The following is a 17,033-nucleotide window of genomic DNA, read 5'->3' as shown; positions in this document are numbered from 1 at the left end:
TGTGAATCCCACCAGACCACCAGGGAGGGATGATGTAGAACTTGAGTTATAACTGACTTTTACATTTTGATTTTGTACTATTTATCTTTTTTTCTCTCTCTGGAAATGTACATTTTGAGGGGCCCCAAAACTGACCATGTTTCACCCTGCTCCCTTTTAAAATCAGCCCTGTCGAAATCTTTACAATCCTGTCACTGATTTTATTCGCATGTATTTGAGCACAATGTGTCTCACTCCAGTACAGATATATTGTATAAGCAGCTCTTGGGGTCAAAATATGTTTGCTGCATGCTGTCTGCAACTAATTACAAACTGTTTTATTACTTGATAATCAGGTAGTGCGCGATAGCATGCTGGTTGTTTTTAGCTTGACCATAACTGTAAAACTCTGCTCTGGTCTCTAAAAGTTCTGAAAAGTGCTTATAAACTCATCACGGTGAATAACTAGGATGCTCAGAATGCATATGGTAAGTGAATCCAACATTAGACTGACATCATGTCATGCAATAAACATAAACCAGGACTAAACCAGAACTCCTCTTTTATGGTCCTTCAGGCGGACTTTGGGACCATGCTGGGCCATGCTCACTGTGCCTAGTCAATCATTAGTGTTTTCAGGTAACAATGCAGCGCTGTTGGAGTTTGCAGAGGAGAATGAGGTCTGTTAACAGTGCTGCTTAACCTAGAGTGATCATGAGACCCAACTGCAGCTGGATTGGGCCCGAGATCCCCCTGTCCTCTGAGATCTTCAGTGGTGAGTCCTCTTCTGTGAACATTCATCTTAAGGAAGGCATTATTCTTAGTGTTGTGTATGTGTAGTGTATTTATTGTAAAACCCTTAAACCAATTTAAACAAGTTGATAAAAAACAAACAAACTGCTTAGTAATAGAAATGGCTTCATTGACACTTGTTAAAGTTAATTTGGTGAGCTAATCTCCACCTGAACAAACATTTTTATACATACAGCATATTTATTTTAAAGATGGGATATTATGCAAAATTGACTTTTTGGCGCTTTCTGCCATGTTATAATGTTCCAAAACATGCCTGAAGAGGTTTTATATGTCATCCATGCATGTTTGAGTAATCTTGTGGTCTCATCTGGGTATTATTGTAACTCTCTTCATGGTTAGCAGTACAGTTCTGTCCAATGCTCAGCCTACAAGCCTACATCAGCCATGCTCACCCATGCTCCCACACAGACATTTTACTGATATAAAAAAGTGTGTGTTGTGATAGCAGTCTGAAGGAGAGGGAGACTCAGAGCATCAAAAATTAAACTGAAATTGTTCAACACATTAATAAATTGTTTTCACTCTGATGTGAAACTGAAAACTAAATGTTTTTAAAAGTATATCCCCCTCATTTGTCCAGCCATCAAAGATGAGCTGTGGCTGTTCCTGATCCCAGCTGGTTTGGCTCTGCTCACTCTGGCTCTGTTTCTGGAGGAGGTGGGCTTCTTCCTGCGCCATGTCCCCTCCCCCCGACGAAGACAGCTGTCCCTCTGGATCCTGGGCATTTACCCAGTAAGATCTTTTAAGTGGAACACTAAAGTCACTTTTTTCACTATTAAACAGTGTGTACAGTGTTTGAAAAGCATTGTCTACTGTCCCTAGTCATTTTTTGTCAGTTTTATTGTAAACTAGGTACATTTGCAGCTTTCTGGTCAAAAATGCCTAAATCTAAGTTTGTGCTGCTTCCAATGGTCTCTGCAATTTTCAGTAGTTGGTGACATCACAAAAGACTGCCCTGATTACAGCCAAGTGTTTTTGATTACAGAATTTGAGGTATGGATACCTGTTTGATCAATCACACTGTTACTTATGCTTCTTCAGATCTGGGCAGATTGCTGGTGGACACTCTCTTATTTATCTGAAGGGAGGAGCCAACTATGCTGGAGTTAACACACCTATTTGTTTACAGTTGTTGGCTAGGTATGTTGAACTACACCAAGTGTGAACTGTGCCTGAGTTATATTTTGCATAATTGCTCAGGCCCCTAATCGGTGCTCTCACACCTATTAGCATACCGGCTAACACTATTGTTTTCCTTGTTTTGATTTAGGTCTGAGGATGGAGTTATAGATAAGAGATAAATTATGTCTCAGGACCCCATTCCTGTTCAAACATGAATTGTCTTAACAAAAATAGCTTCTTTAACTCCTCTCTCAAACCATTTCTTTTCTCTCTGAATCTCAGTATCTTCAAAGGAGTGGTTAGTGTTTTTGAGATGCAGATGTACAGCAGACTGGGGTCCTGAGGAGCTCTCTCGATGGTGTTGGTACATCCTCTTATGAGTGACTGTTTAGTTTCTCCAGTGTAATGCTCACTGGACTCTTCACTACACTGAATGGAGCAGACCACACTTTGTTTATGGCTGAAGGGTGTGTCCTTTGGGTGAACCAGTTTCTATCTCAAAGTGTTTACAGTGTAAACAAGTAGGTCTGTTAGTTTTATAGTAAAAGAAATAATTCAAGTCTGTTAGTTTCAGTGTAGTTAGCTCCTCGCTGCAGACAGATATAAGGCAGTGTCCAGCAGTAATCTGACCAGAACTGAAGAAGCGGCTTGGATGTGTTTACCCATCCGAGTTCATTCTAGTATTCACCCCTGAGTTTATAAATGCTTTTCACAGCTTTTAGAGACCAGAGCTGAGCTTTGTAGACATGGTAAAGCTAAAAACACTGGGATGCTAATAGGGCACCTCCTGATTATCAGACGGTAAAATGCATTATAATTAGATGCAGACAGTACACAACAGACTTATTTTTTCACTATATTTCTGAACTGTGTGTTTTTGCTCAAATACATTGGGAAAAATAGGGTATGGGCTCTTTACGTTTGCACCCAGTAAGATGTGTAAGCATGTACCCACTAATGTCTTCCGTTCCTTGCACATGGTGGCTTCATAGGGCTGTTTGATGAATCAAAAAGCTGATTAGACTACAGACACAGCAGATGTCAATTATGACTATTCAAGACTTCTACAAACATATTACAAATTTGTGAATGTCATTGCAGGTGTTTGCTCTGAGCTCTCTGGTGGCGCTGTATGTTCCTCGCTCCTCCTCCCTCTGCAATTTTCTGGCTTCACTGTGAGTGCTAGGTCGTGTTACTCATCACAACATTTTATTGACAAAGAATATATTCATGGGGAAAGCAGCTAAATACTCAGTTGTGAGAGACCTTGTATTATGCAAAATTGACTCTTTTGAGCTTTAAGCCATGTTAGAATGTTGTTAGCTCCTCAAAAACATACCTGGAGTTGTTTTTTGTTCGAGAAAGTCTTTATTATTAGTCTGTCTACATCACCAAAGCTCAAAATGCTCTCATCAGCATTTCGTGGGAGTGAGTAACTGTAAGCACTTCTCTGTTAGAAGCTCTATTACTCAAGTTAGACTTAATCTGAGATTTATTATAACACAATCTGACCAGAAAGAGCTGAATTATTCGGAACTAAAACAGGTGAGAAGATTTGTGCTGTTAAACCAGTCTCTCACACAATATAATTACAGTCTCAAGCCATTAGCCATTAGCCAACGCTCTTATTGATCACATGCTCCTGAAAATGTGTTGTTTAAATCCATTTTGTACTTGTTTTTGAGTTTTCTTAAAGCTGTTTTGTCTGTGTTTGCTAATGTGTGCTTTGTGTCTCTATGTTAACTGCTGAACATTCCACCAATAGAGATGCATGTGGAACACCCCCAGCGTGTTGTCACTGCAAAATATCAACTGTGGACACAGGATGCAAAACCACAGGATCCCCTTGCAAACCTGGAGACGAACAAATGCCTCAAATGAAGGCCCAAATAAACTCTAAAAAGCACATTAGACCAGATGCACAGGCCTGAGAGATGGAACAGACAGAGTTCAGTGCCAACATGACAAACCTGATGTGCTGTGCTGTAGTGTCATTAGCAGGATGCATGCTGATTGTGTTGTGATAGTGCTCTGAAGGGGGAGTGACCTAGCACAGAGAACAAACGGATTAAGAGGGTCTAAAATTGCACGTTTTAGTATGTTTAAAACAATAAAAACATGGTAATCAAAATATGTTATGTGTTAGCAATTAACACCCCATAGAAGTTTAATACCACCTAAGCCAAACTTTCCCTTTGCCATCCTGATTGTTTTGAATAAGGGACCACCAGTGAGCACGTCCTCTCCAGTGTCAAAGGTTACTACTGTACATAAACTATACTATTGGTCTGTTGGCGTGTCTGTCTGTGCAGGTACCACTCGTTCACTCTGCTCAAGTTTATGGGGCTGATCACAGACCTGTTTGGAGGACAGGACACCATGATGCGCGTGCTCTCTGGACAGACCGTCTCCCCTGACCCTTTCCCCTGCTGCTGCTGCTGTTGCCTGCCCCTAGTGGCAGTTAATAGGTGAGGCGTGGCGCAGGCTATGGTACGTCCTCACAAAAAACCTCTGAATCCTCACTATCTAAACCTCAGCACATGCAGTCAGTCATGAGTCAGTGCTAGTGCAGCCTCTGCAGCTCAGTGAGTGAATTCTGGAGGTTCAGCAGCTTTCACATGAGGCCTGTCCATACACAGAATGACAAAAACTTGTGTATGTGTCTTTACCTGTAAGTTGAGGCACTGGCTACACAGGTTCAGTTGTGATTGTAGTACCATTTTAAATCCTCAAGAATGGAGCTACATGCATACCTTAAAGGTTGAAAGGGATAAAGTGCAAATGACAGGTCAGTTCATATTTCACTAAGTCAACATAATTATATTTAAGATTTAGCTAAAAATGATAATTTCCCACCCATTTCCCCTTAACTTTACTGCACAAACAGCCACTTGACTGTTGTAAAACTGTGATTATATTTACCATATGTATCGCACCAAACAAAGTAATGAGTAAAAAACACATCAACCTCATATGCACTTGAGGTTTTTAATATTAATCATTTGATACAATATTTTCTGAATCATTATATTGCATTTCAACAGGTTTATTTGTGACAGGCCTATCCACATGTGTGAGTAGATATTCATCGCATTGTGGGGACTAAAATCTGTAACACACATTGACATCATGGGGACTAGCTAAATACTTTATCATTTATTATTTATTAAACAACATGGTTTAAAATTCAGTTATAGGTTCAAATTGGATTAAGTTAAGGTTTAGGTTACAGTTACTATAGTTACTACGGTTAAGTATCAGTCTCCAGGAAATGAACAGAGGTCAATGTAATGTCCCCACAAAGCATGTAAACCCATTGTGCATGCGTGTGCAGGAGCAGTCAGGCCTGGATGATGGCGGCCGTGTTGCAGCTGTCGGTGGTGCGCAGTGTCCTGTTTTTTGTCACCCTGGTGCTGTGGACAGACGAGCGGTACGACTATGGGGACGTATGTGTCACATGTGTTACATCATATACTCTGTCATACATGTACTGTATACTACAGTCCTCCAAAACATGCCTCCTGTCCCAGCACAGAACGGGCAGTGAGGGTCAGTATCAGGAGTCACTATTAGGGCTCGAGTCTGACCTCAGAATTTGACATGCTAAATACTGCACACATAACCTCAGAGTGATGCTGCTGTAGTTACCATCTTGCGTTATGTAACTGCCACCTGCTTGTCTCCATGCAATTGTCATTGCTTTGACTGGAATGTTCCATAGCATTAAATTAAACGTATTCATCTAGCACTTTTTTACTCAGAAGTACATTGAAACATGCATCCTTACAATCAATCTTTAAAGTCATACTGTGGAACATTGAAGTAAAGCAATATCATCTCATAGACTCAGGCAGGTGATGTACCCATCTCCAGAAAAGCAATTACGCATTAATAATCACCATAATCTTTCATTTCAACTATTAAAGCAGACCTATTATGCAAAATTAACTTTTTAGAGCTTGAAACCATATTATAGTTGTTTCCCTTCACCATTTACACTCTTGAAGTTGTTTTTTGGAGTCATTCGTGCATGTTTGAACAATCGTAAATTGCTTATTTTCAAGACGCAATATTGCAGATCACCTCCCGTTTTCACCGTATGGTGTATGGCCACTGCTCTGTACTTTGACTTTGTTTTCCAATTTTATTTTCTGTGCATTCAGCAGCATCGTGTAGTCATTTTGGTTAAAAAAAAACAAAATCCGCTGCTCACTGCAGCTATCCTTCAGAGGTGCTGACACTTGACACTTGATGACGTTTATGGAGATGTCAGCTCGCTGCAATTTTCTGTTGCAGAAGTTAGTGGACAAGTTTCTTTTATTAAGTCGTTTTAGATCAACATTGTGATTTGTGATTTCATTATAACATAATGATACACAGGTGTCATATATTATAACTGTGTAGCAGACACAATCACAATATGTCTTCATAAAAGTATTTTGAATTGTTAATGCTGACAAAATGTTATTAACTGTAAAATATATTGTATTTAGATATTCATTCACATTTTCTTAATGCTGACAAGTCTAACAGTAGATTCTAAATGCATTTTGTCCCATGCTTCAGATATAATTGCTTTTTTGTTGGAGTATAATTCACAGACCAGGTCTCTGCTTTGATTCATGAATGTGTTTTTTGTTGTTGTGTTTGTCCATGTGCATGTGCATACTCACTAACTTCCCTAATCCTCTGTTTCCTCAGATGAACTCAGTAGACCCTAACCTGTATGTGAATGCCATCATCGGAGTGTCCACGTTTGTGTCCTTCTATGGGCACCTGCTGTTCTACAAGGCCACACGGAGAGCCCTCCCGGGGTACAGTCTCAGGGCCAAGTTCGGCTGCATCATTGTTGTGCTGGTGCTGTGTGGGCTTCAGAGCAGCATCCTAGAGACCATGGGCGCTCTGAGAGTCATCCCCTGTACCCCACCCTTCTCTGTACTGGCCCGCTCTCAGTGTACGTACATACACATCCACACACGTACACGTATACATGCACTGTACAGGCATACACACGCATCTACACACATACATGCACTGCACACATGCACACACACATCTATACACATGTACATCTACACATACACATCCAGAGGTGGGTAGAGTAAACTGTACTCAGGTAAGAGTAATGTTATTTTAAGGCAAGGCAAGTTTATCTGTATAGCACAATTTGTACACAAAGTAATTCAAAGTGCTTTACAGAATAAGAAAGACATTAAAATCACAATACAACAAATCAAAACACAAATAATCATTATAAAATTAACATTAAAAGGAGAAAAGTCCAGAATAAAAACCTTTCAGTCATATGCACAGCTATACAGAACAGTTTTGAGCCTGGATTAAACATTGTCAAAGTAGAGGCCTGTCTCACATCTTCAGGAAGACTGTCCCTGAAGTCCTCAGAGTGTGAGATGGTTCATATGGCTCTAACATGTCTGACCAGAAAGTAAAATTATAAACTTCCTCAAAATTACAAAACTAGAAAAAACTGGGCAAGATTTGTAGTAAAGTTGCGTTAACTATGATTTAGTGAACTGAGCAGCCTAACCTGTCATGTGCACTTTAACATAAACCCTCATGTTAATTTATTTTAACCCATATGTGAACTTTAAACTATGTTGTGCATCTAATAATTAAAAGATTTTTATCCCTATAAGGAAGGTAGGTGCACATGACAGGTCCACATTGTGAACAATACCACACAGCCATATGATGGACAGCATTCATTTTGACATTTTTATTTATTTATTTGGGTATTTATTCTTTTGATGTTTTACCCAATTTTTGTGTATTTCTATTCATTACATTTAGCATTATTAAATATATTATTGATAAATATATTTACATATTTTCACCTAATTAGTTTTATGGCTTTCTGTTTGGTTTTAAACTGTAAAAATATATGACTATATTTACTGATGGTGTTGTAGAAGAGCCCTTCCTGTTGGCTGTAATCTCATCTGCTATGCGCTTTCTCCTCAGTGATCTACCACTACTGTGTGATCGTGGAGATGTTTTGCATCAGCCTGTATGCCCGCCACACATTCAGGAAAGTGGAGCCCAGCCTGGCCCACGACCAGGAAGAAGAGGCAGCTACAGGTGCAAGGAGGCAGGAGGAGAAGGCCGTGCAGACCCAGAGCAGGGACCAAAGCTGGGGCGTCAGGAGGGACCGTCACAGGGGCGCTGGAGCAATGGACCACAGGGGACAGAGTGGGGATCAGGGCTGGGACATTGGGGCAGTGGACAGACGCGACAGTGGGGACAGTCTGTGCCGGATCGAGCACGCACCACTGGAGACATTCAGCTTCCCAAATAAAAGGCCCAAACCTGGAGAGGAGACCAGCACTGTCACCGTGGAGATGAGACCGGAGACCACTTCTGTTACTGTAATATGACTCCGTTCATTATTTAATGTAAATAAGACTAAAGGAAGCTTTTCTGAAATGTTTGCTTTTATTTATTTTGCTTTCACTTTGCATGGTACAGTTTTAACTTGCACTTGGGGATGTAGTGACAACTTTGTTAACTGACAATGGTTTCCTGAAGTGTCCCTGAGCCCATGTGGTAATATCCTTTGCACATTCATGTCTGTTTTTGATACTTTACCGCCTGAGGGATCAAAGGTCACGTGCATTCAATACTTGTTTTCGGCCTTGCCGCCTACGTGCAGATATTTCTCTAGATTCTCTGAATCTTTTGATGATATTATGGACTTTAGATGATGAAATCCCTAAATTCCTTGCAATTGTACGTTGAGAAACCTTGTTTTTAGACTGTTGGACTATTTGCTCACGCAGTTGTTTAAAGTGGTGAACCTCGCCCCATCCTTGCTTGTGAATGACTGAGCCCTTCGGGGATGCTCCTTTTATATCCAATCATGACACTCACCTGTTTCCAATTAACCTGTTCACCTGTGGAACGTTCCAGACATGTGTATTTTAAGCATTCCTCAACTTTCCCATTCTTTTGTTGCCTCTGTCCCAGCTTTATTGGAACATGTTGCAGGCATCAAATTGGAAACAAGTGAATATTTGCATAAAAATAATAAGTTTATCAGTTTGAACATAAAATATCATGTCTTTGTAGTTTATTCAGTTCAATACATGTTGAAAAGAATTTGCAATTCATTGTATTCTGTATTTTTTTTTACGTTTTACACAGTGTCCCACCTTCATTGAAATTGGGGTTGTACTATTGGCGGTGTATCATCTGTACTTCATGAACGTGGCTGTTTTCTATATTATGAACATTTAATGGTGAAACATAATCTTCCAATTCTATTCCATCTGAGTCACTTGATCTTTGAAAATATATTATTTTACAAACAAATTTCAGAGACAAAAAGATTATTTAATTTAAATTAAATGGCAAAAAATACAATAGGTTACAATGGAGAATGATGCTTTAAGTTTATTCAAATATAGACCACATGGTTAGTGCAGGATGCTTGGGGGGCAGACCAGTTCCTTGGAATCTTTTTGGAATGCAACCAAACACCTCGATATATTAGTAGTTCAAAACTTAAACCGTACAACAAAACCCAAACCCGGTTTTGTGTCGCTTTCCGTTACAAACGCAGCTTGTATTCATTTCTACACTACGCCATTTACGCAAAGTGTTCGTGAATTCGTTCAAGTAAAAAGATCCTCCCTCATTCCCTCACTGACCAATGAGAAGACGAGCAGCAGAGATCCAGCCAATCAGCGCACAGCCTGACACTCCGGCAGCAGCTGCGGCCCGCCCTCCCGCTTTCTACCGTTTTGGCGGCTTGTAGGAAACATGGCGGAAAATTTGAAAGGTAAAACTATTAAAAAAAATATATAACAACCAAAAACGAATAACTCATTTACGCAAGGTTACTCTGAATAATACGTAAGTGGACACGCGGAGCTTTTAATGTCTTGATGTCTCACTAGGCTGTAATATGTTGTAAACTGGGCAGTGTTTGTTATTCACCGCTCCTCCGAACTGAACACTGTTGTAAATGCGCTTTCTTGATTTATTTAACTTAATTTAACATAAACAAATACATGATGCAACCGCGCAATGCCGTTTTGGTGTCATTTTCGACAGATGGATGCACATTGATCATACTGGCACGGCAGACTTTTGGAAATGCGCAGCGCGTCCTTACTGAGGGTCTTCTATGTTTGACTAAGGGTTTTATATTACCCAGTTCAACATTTCTGAATCCAAATGTACATGGATTGCAGATTGCCATGTTCCCTGTAAGATGTCCTGGGACGAGGTGGAGACGCTGTGCCGCCTGGAGGAGCTGCGCTGTAAGGACCTTGGCGTGAGCCGGGCCAATGTGCACGAGTACGAGGTGGAGTTCATCTGCGACTACAAGAGGACCAAGGTATGGACACGGCTGGGCCATAAGGCCATACATAAAATCTGTGCCATTGATGGCTGAGCTGGGCCTAAAACAGGACAATATCAAGCCTAAATTTGGACTATTAGGTCTTAAATATGACTAAGTCATATTTGAAGTGGTTCAAAATGAGAACAAAGGGTAACAATATAACTGCACTTGCCTCTAATCTACTGTAGAACTGTATAGTACTAGAACTGTGTAGCACCCTGGGTACTACCAGAAGCAGCACTTTTTATTTATTTAACACAAGTTACTATAGGGAAAAGGGCAAGGATTCTGCAAACAATTTTTTTAGAGCACTCAAACCTCAGGTGTAGGACAGTGCAGAATTACTCAAACATGCATGAATTATTCTACTGGTAAATACAGCATTGAGTAACCTAATGAGGAAACACTGTTATAATATGGTTTAAAACTCTTAAAGGTTAACTTCATATATTGTGTTCCTCTGTCACTATAGTGAGATATTATATTGCTCCATTCTAAATGAATTTCGAGATTACACAGTGCAATAATCAGCTCTGAAAAGCCTTCTGTAGTAGTAGAAACAAAGCTCACAGTAGCAGCAGCAGAGATGCAGAACCTCTTGAATAAAGCTACTGTCATGTTCCAGGAGGAGGAGTTCTACCTGGTGAAGTGGCGGGGCTTTACTGAGGCGGAGAACACGTGGGAGCCCAAGTCTAACCTGAAGTGTCGTAAACTGATGAAGCAGTTCCACCTGGACCTAGAGAAGGAGCTCAGACGCCACAAGAGGCGTTGTGTGCCACGCAGACTGGACAAAGAGATCTCCTCACTCTTGGCCAAAAAAGCCAAACTCCGGCAGTCTCTGCAACGCTGGCAAGCCCATCTCAACCACACCAGCAACCACCCTGGGCGCATCTACGTGGTCAACGACGTGGACCTAGAGGGGCCGCCCAGAAATTTCACCTACATTAACAACTACAAGGCAGGCCCGGGCATCGTGCTGGACGAGATGGCTGTGGGATGTGAGTGCACGAACTGTATTGAGGACCCGGTAGATGGGTGCTGTCCGGGAGCCTCTCTGCACCGCATTGCTTACAACGAAAAGCAGAGGCTGCGGGTACGAGCTGGGGAGCCCATCTACGAGTGTAACTCCCGCTGCAGGTGTGGGCCCGACTGTCCTAACCGAGTGGTGCAGAAGGGCATCCAGTTTGATCTGTGCATCTTCAAGACGGACAATGGACGCGGCTGGGGCGTGCGCACACTGCAGCATATCAATAAGAACACCTTTGTCATGGAGTACATTGGAGAGGTGAGCAGGGCATTGCAGCATGCGTGCTGAGGGGATCCATCTGTTATAGTTAGGAGAACCAAACTGCCAAACACCCTTCTGATTTGCCCTGGAATCTAAACTTTTGTGATGTGAGGCAGGAGTGCTTACATGCTTTGACACCTTTCACGTCTCACCAGATATTCTTGAGTTTATATATTGTTTACATCATCTGTTCTTGACTATGATCTGGTTATATCCCTCCACACTAGTGCAGCTGCCCCTGGATGCTGATTTCACTGGGTAGTCGAGGCTGCAGGTCTGAAGAGTGGTCCCTGGTCCTCTTCACAGAGGTCCTACTCCTGACATTAACCCCCAGTGGCATTGAGGCACATATTCTTCCTGATCATTCTGAAGACACAGGCCTGCACATGGGAGGGCTGACACTTGAAAAATGGGCCACATTTTTATGCAGTCAAAAACAACCATAGTACATGTTCCAGAGTATTGCATTTTAATAATTGACCTAGCTTGACTGTGACTGACTCTCCTGTCTTTGTGGTATTGTGTACAAAGTCTTGTGTCTGTCATTGTGCAGATCATCACTAATGAGGAGGCAGAGAAGCGCGGACGTGAGTACGACAGCCAGGGCTCCACATACCTGTTCGACCTGGACTATGTGGAGGATGTGTACACGGTGGACGCCGCGCACTATGGCAACATCTCCCACTTTGTCAACCACAGTGTGAGTATAGTGACCCTGAACTGGGTTTGGGCAGGACTGTCCCAGGGGTTTACAGAATTAGGCCTGCAAGATTAAGGACAATTTAATTAATATAAAAATGTAAATGTCGACAATGGGCAAATTACAAAAGCTGCAATTTTTGAAGTACCATAATTTTCTCCACAAACAACACAATTTGTTGTTTTATTCTGCATAAAAACTGCTAATGCTGTAGTTTAGATTTGTACATGTTTTGATTGTGATGCATTTTTTTTTTTTTTTGTTTAATTAGTTTGTCAGTTCATACCTTAGTCTTTTTGTCAGTTCTGGACATGTAAAACTATGAAACAATCCTATTTAAAAAAAAATCAACTTCAGAAAAAGCTCAATTAAATATTTTTCCCAAATCATTCAAGAAAAGAACGAAGAAAATGCTCTTTCGACTATATTTTTGTTTTTCCTGTCATCCAGATGAGTCTAAGTGTTTTAAATGTAAATCTTTTGCTAATTGTTATTAAAAACACACTACCTGATGTTGTATATATGTGCTAAAACTAAAAGTAGGATGCATGTGCGTGGTAATCAAAAGCTGAATAAGTATACAGCTGACACTGCTGTGCCACAGTCAGGTCCAGAACACATCAGAGTCTCTAAGGCTGGGAAAAATACCTATTTGTATTGTGACTGAGATTGAATCCTCTTCTTAAAACATAAATAGCAAATCCAAAGTTCACATTTTAAACAAGTCCAGAAGAATTGACAAATAGACTGAAGTATGAATTGACAAACTAATATAAGAATCACATTTCAGAATATGTTTGCACAGATCTAAAGATTAAGTTGTCCCACTTTAAAGTGGCACAGACATTTAAACTCAGCCCACAACCAGTTTTGGAATAGAGCTGCTAAACTGAGCAGTACCAGGAGGACTACAGGGGCGAGTGAGAGGGGAGGAGGGGCGGGGTCTGGAGGTATAAGAAACAGTGTGATTGGTCTAATGCAGGGGTGTTCAAACTATGGCCCGGGGGCCAAATGCAGCCCTCAGACTAGTTTTTATTGGCCCTTAGGCCTCCTGCTGAACCGACCCAATTGATCATAAGCAGTACTTTTAACAGCAAATTAAACAATTTCTACCACTATAAACTCAAACATCACATTGCATTTGTGATACAGATCTAAATTAATGTGTTTCAAGCCTTATTAATATACAGTGGCTCTGTCAAAGCTGTGTATAAAGTACCACACTACACTGATCACCGGTCTGTGGCCCTCCGCATTGAATATGTTTAGAGATGTGGCCCTCCATAAAAAAACGTTTGGGCACCTCTGGTCTAATGGGTATCCACACTTCAAACCAAGCTCTTGCAGCCAGGTGTTTGTAATCAGAAACGCCTGGCTGTAATCAGGGCGACCCTGTGTGATGTCATCAAGTACTTGAAATTGTGTGCTGCCTCCAGTGGCCACCGCACTCAATTGACAATAGATAATGCAATTAAAACACCATATACACAGTTTAGCAACAAAACTTTATTTAGTGTTTAATTGAAGCTTAATGCTCCTATATTACACTAAAGTGACTCTTGTGAGCTTTAAGCCACATTATAATGTTGGTACCTCATCAAAAACATTGGGAGCTCAAAATGCTCTATTCCAGCCTGAGATGTTATGAAGAGGTAGTTTTCAAGTCAACAGCTACCTTTTACTTTTTGTCCAGTAGAATCCAAAGGATTCTAGTGTATGGAGTTTGAAAACACAGTGGATATTTCCTCTATTAACACATGACATCACAAGGAGTGTTTTTTTTGTTTGAGAGAAGAACTTGGCATAAATATGCAAAAATTGTGTGTTAAACATGACTGAATGAAATAAAACACAACTCCAGGTATGATTTTGATGAGGAAACATAACATAGATTAGAAAATGGTATATAATGGGCCCTAAATGTTAAACCGATTAAAAAATAATAATAATGTGATCCCAAAACTGTGATCCTAACTCTGTGTCCCTCCCCAGTGCAATCCAAACCTGCAAGTGTTTAACGTCTTTATAGACAACATCGACGAGCGGCTGCCCAGGATCGCCCTGTTCTCCACACGAGCTATCTGCGCCGGAGAGGAACTCACCTTCGACTACAAGATGCAGAGTGAGTCCTGCCCTGCTCAGTATGCTCCCTACAATCAGACTACAACTCAGTAAAGCAGTGTCTCATAACATTCAAATCAGTTTGATTTCAGTTTGAACCAGTACAAATTGCAGTATGCATGTGCTGATGTGTAAGTGAGTGACTGTGTTTAGAGAAGACAGTTTTGCAGATTGGCAGCTATATATCCCTTATCAGACAGCACCAGGGCAACGTACAACCTGAGTCACTGAGTGTGGAGAAAGAATGATGCAATGTAGAGACATAAGAGTGAAATATTACACAATGAACTTTATTTCTTTGTTAGCGCTTATAAGCAGTTTAGATTTCTACAAACAATGTCTTTTGTAGTGGATTAACTTAATATTTTGATTTTAAATATTTTTTTTACTGCCTTGATTTCTGATGATCACCGTAGGTCTATTCCATACTGTTGTGTCCTTAGGCAAGATACTACACCCACCTTGTCTAGTATGAATGTGGTGTGTGACTGAATACTAGGTGATGGTTGGAGGAGCCAGTGGTTCAGATCAGCAGCTTTGTTTCTGTCAGACTACCTCAGAGGAGCTGTGGCAATAATAGTAACTTAAAAGAACAGAGTGAATGAAAAACCCATCATAAAGTGCTTTGGTATTGTTAAAAGGTGCTATATAAATCCAAGCCCATATTATGAATCCACTACTAGGGTTAGGAGTTTGTATATGTTCTTTTCTGTTTTGATTTTCTCGATGTCTCTCTGACTCTCTGCTGCCCTCTGGTGTTTGTGTGTGCAGTTGACCCGGTGGATTTAGAGAGCAGCAGGTTGGACTCCAGTATCACATTAACAGACCTGCCCATCTCTAAGAGCTCTCCAAAGAAGAGGCTCAGGGTGGAGTGTCGCTGCGGCTCCGACTCCTGCCGGAAGTACCTCTTCTGATGTGGCCTTTTCTCCAGACTATTCTCCAGACAGATTACCAATTTCATTAGTGTGTTTGTACATGTCCAGAGATGTTTTTCTATGAACTATGGGGAGTTTTTGTAACACTGCAGCACTATTCCATGGCTTGTCAGGAGTTGTGGCTCAGGCTAAGGCTGGGTACTGCTCGCATTGTTTCAACACAAGTACCTCAACACAAACTGGTTCTGTACCTGTTCATACCAGTAGCCCCAACAATCAAGCCAAATAATGAGAGGCAGACGTGAGAGCAGTGCTCAGCCCTGACTCAGTACAGCTCAGTGCCTTTTTAGAGGCAGAGACAGGGCCTAACATGGAGCTCAAAACTGTAAAGAAGAGATATGCTGCTGCACTGACTTTTTCAGCTTATAACAATGTTACTGTTTTCTGTTCATTTGGTCTTACTAATACGAATGCAACATGCAATTGTATCATTGGTTCTTTCAAGTTAGTCAGTTGCGTTCTTTTCCAGCCAGGGGCAAACGGATGTGAAACTGAGACGTACATGGTCCTAGAAAGGTGATATGATAATTCTTTAAGTTATTGCCCCTTAGGCTGTTACCATTACACTGTTTACACCATATAGAATGTGCTCCGAATTTGAGTCTGGTGTGCCAGCTGAATTTTTTTTGGATTTTGAACCTTCTTTTGGACAGAAGGTTTCATGTCTGACTTGAAGCAATGTGCATGTTTAGAAAAATAAGTGAATTTATCAAATGCTTTATGTTGTGTATACAAAATTGTGGGGCACAAGGACTCCCTCTGCTGGTGCACAAGAGAGTGATACAGTCAGGCTAATAACAGTTGCTAACATTGAAGTTGATTAGATGTGCTGAAATGATCTAAACAAATCTATTAATATTTTTGTTAAGGCAACCTCATATGGATACAAGCTGAGAAAGGGAGTTTGGCAGAATATAGCTCCATAACTTATCAATCTTATGAATGATTTGAAGTGAAGACAGACCTTCCTCTTAGAAAACGTGTCAAATGTAAATAAAGTGAAAGATTTGTACATGTGCTCTTTACAGAAGAACTCACAAAATGGCTGGTTTCAATATATTTGAGATATATATTTGAAATATTATTTTTTAAATATATTTATACCAGTCTAATAATCCTGGATTATTGCATAAATAAAACTAGTAAAAATTGTTTATCATGGCGCATTTTTTTTGACCAGACGTATCCCTTTGTGTTGCAGACATAACCTTACCCATTCTGTGAGCCTGTGATGACAGAAGCTCCGTGCTGGTTGTGTGTTTGTGTGTGAGAGAGAGACCCAAACTGACCATGACCAAAACTCCATTACTTTTTAAACCACTCACATGCTGATGATGATGGTGCCCTACATCTTACCAAACTCAACACGAGCTGAGGCCATTTGGCCTTTCAATATTTTATGACCAGTTCAGTATATTTATCATTAAGGAGACAGATAGTACTTGGTACATTTACTTGCATAACATTTTAATAAAATTATACTTGCTGTAGTTTTCAGACCTTATACTTGAGTAATATATTATGTAGTGTAACAGTCTTGAGTAAATGTTTGGGTCACTTTTCCCACTGTGAGCAAGTCTACAAGTGACAAAAGCTATATGTTGATGATCTGAACTTGAAGACTAATGTATCTTATGGTGAGGTTCAATAAAAAAAAACCCACACACATTCACTGGGCTCAAGGGATCATTTCGGTGCTACATTTGT

The 17,033-nt window shown here is 40.6% G+C and overlaps 2 protein-coding genes across 2 annotated transcripts; both read left to right on the top strand.

Annotated features, from left to right (window-relative positions):
* Positions 1 to 665: 665 nt before the first annotated feature.
* On the top strand, positions 666 to 8,895 carry si:dkey-16n15.6 (organic solute transporter subunit alpha). The gene is made up of 7 exons (XM_033969951.2): positions 666 to 754; positions 1,376 to 1,527; positions 3,019 to 3,092; positions 4,230 to 4,385; positions 5,252 to 5,363; positions 6,619 to 6,871; positions 7,900 to 8,895. Exons 1-7 carry the CDS (start codon positions 694 to 696, stop codon positions 8,310 to 8,312), a joined length of 1,221 nt encoding a protein of 406 aa, XP_033825842.1. The 5' UTR covers positions 666 to 693; the 3' UTR covers positions 8,313 to 8,895.
* A 748-nt stretch (positions 8,896 to 9,643) lies between these two features.
* Positions 9,644 to 16,479, top strand: LOC117373836 (histone-lysine N-methyltransferase SUV39H1-like). Its single transcript, XM_033969950.2, has 6 exons — positions 9,644 to 9,715; positions 10,131 to 10,276; positions 10,908 to 11,567; positions 12,124 to 12,270; positions 14,263 to 14,392; positions 15,163 to 16,479. The coding sequence occupies exons 1-6, from the start codon at positions 9,697 to 9,699 to the stop codon at positions 15,303 to 15,305; spliced, it is 1,245 nt and encodes a 414-aa protein (XP_033825841.1). The 5' UTR covers positions 9,644 to 9,696; the 3' UTR covers positions 15,306 to 16,479.
* The last annotated feature ends 554 nt before the right edge of the window (positions 16,480 to 17,033 follow it).

Source organism: Periophthalmus magnuspinnatus, chromosome 7 (assembly GCF_009829125.3).
Source record: "Periophthalmus magnuspinnatus isolate fPerMag1 chromosome 7, fPerMag1.2.pri, whole genome shotgun sequence".
In the NCBI taxonomy this organism is placed as follows: Eukaryota; Metazoa; Chordata; class Actinopteri; order Gobiiformes; family Gobiidae; genus Periophthalmus; species Periophthalmus magnuspinnatus.
Note: the sequence above shows the minus strand (reverse complement) of the source record. Positions and strands in the feature narration are given on the sequence as shown.

Coding starts and splice junctions, on each gene's coding strand:
- si:dkey-16n15.6 (XM_033969951.2), top strand. CDS start 694: ATGAGACCCAACTGCAGCTGGATTGGGCCCGAGATCCCCCTGTCCTCT. Junction 1,528..3,018: donor GGATCCTGGGCATTTACCCA/GTAAGATCTTTT, acceptor ATGTCATTGCAG/GTGTTTGCTCTGAGCTCTCT. Junction 3,093..4,229: donor TGCAATTTTCTGGCTTCACT/GTGAGTGCTAGG, acceptor CTGTCTGTGCAG/GTACCACTCGTTCACTCTGC.
- LOC117373836 (XM_033969950.2), top strand. Junction 11,568..12,123: donor TCATGGAGTACATTGGAGAG/GTGAGCAGGGCA, acceptor GTCATTGTGCAG/ATCATCACTAATGAGGAGGC. Junction 12,271..14,262: donor CCCACTTTGTCAACCACAGT/GTGAGTATAGTG, acceptor GTCCCTCCCCAG/TGCAATCCAAACCTGCAAGT.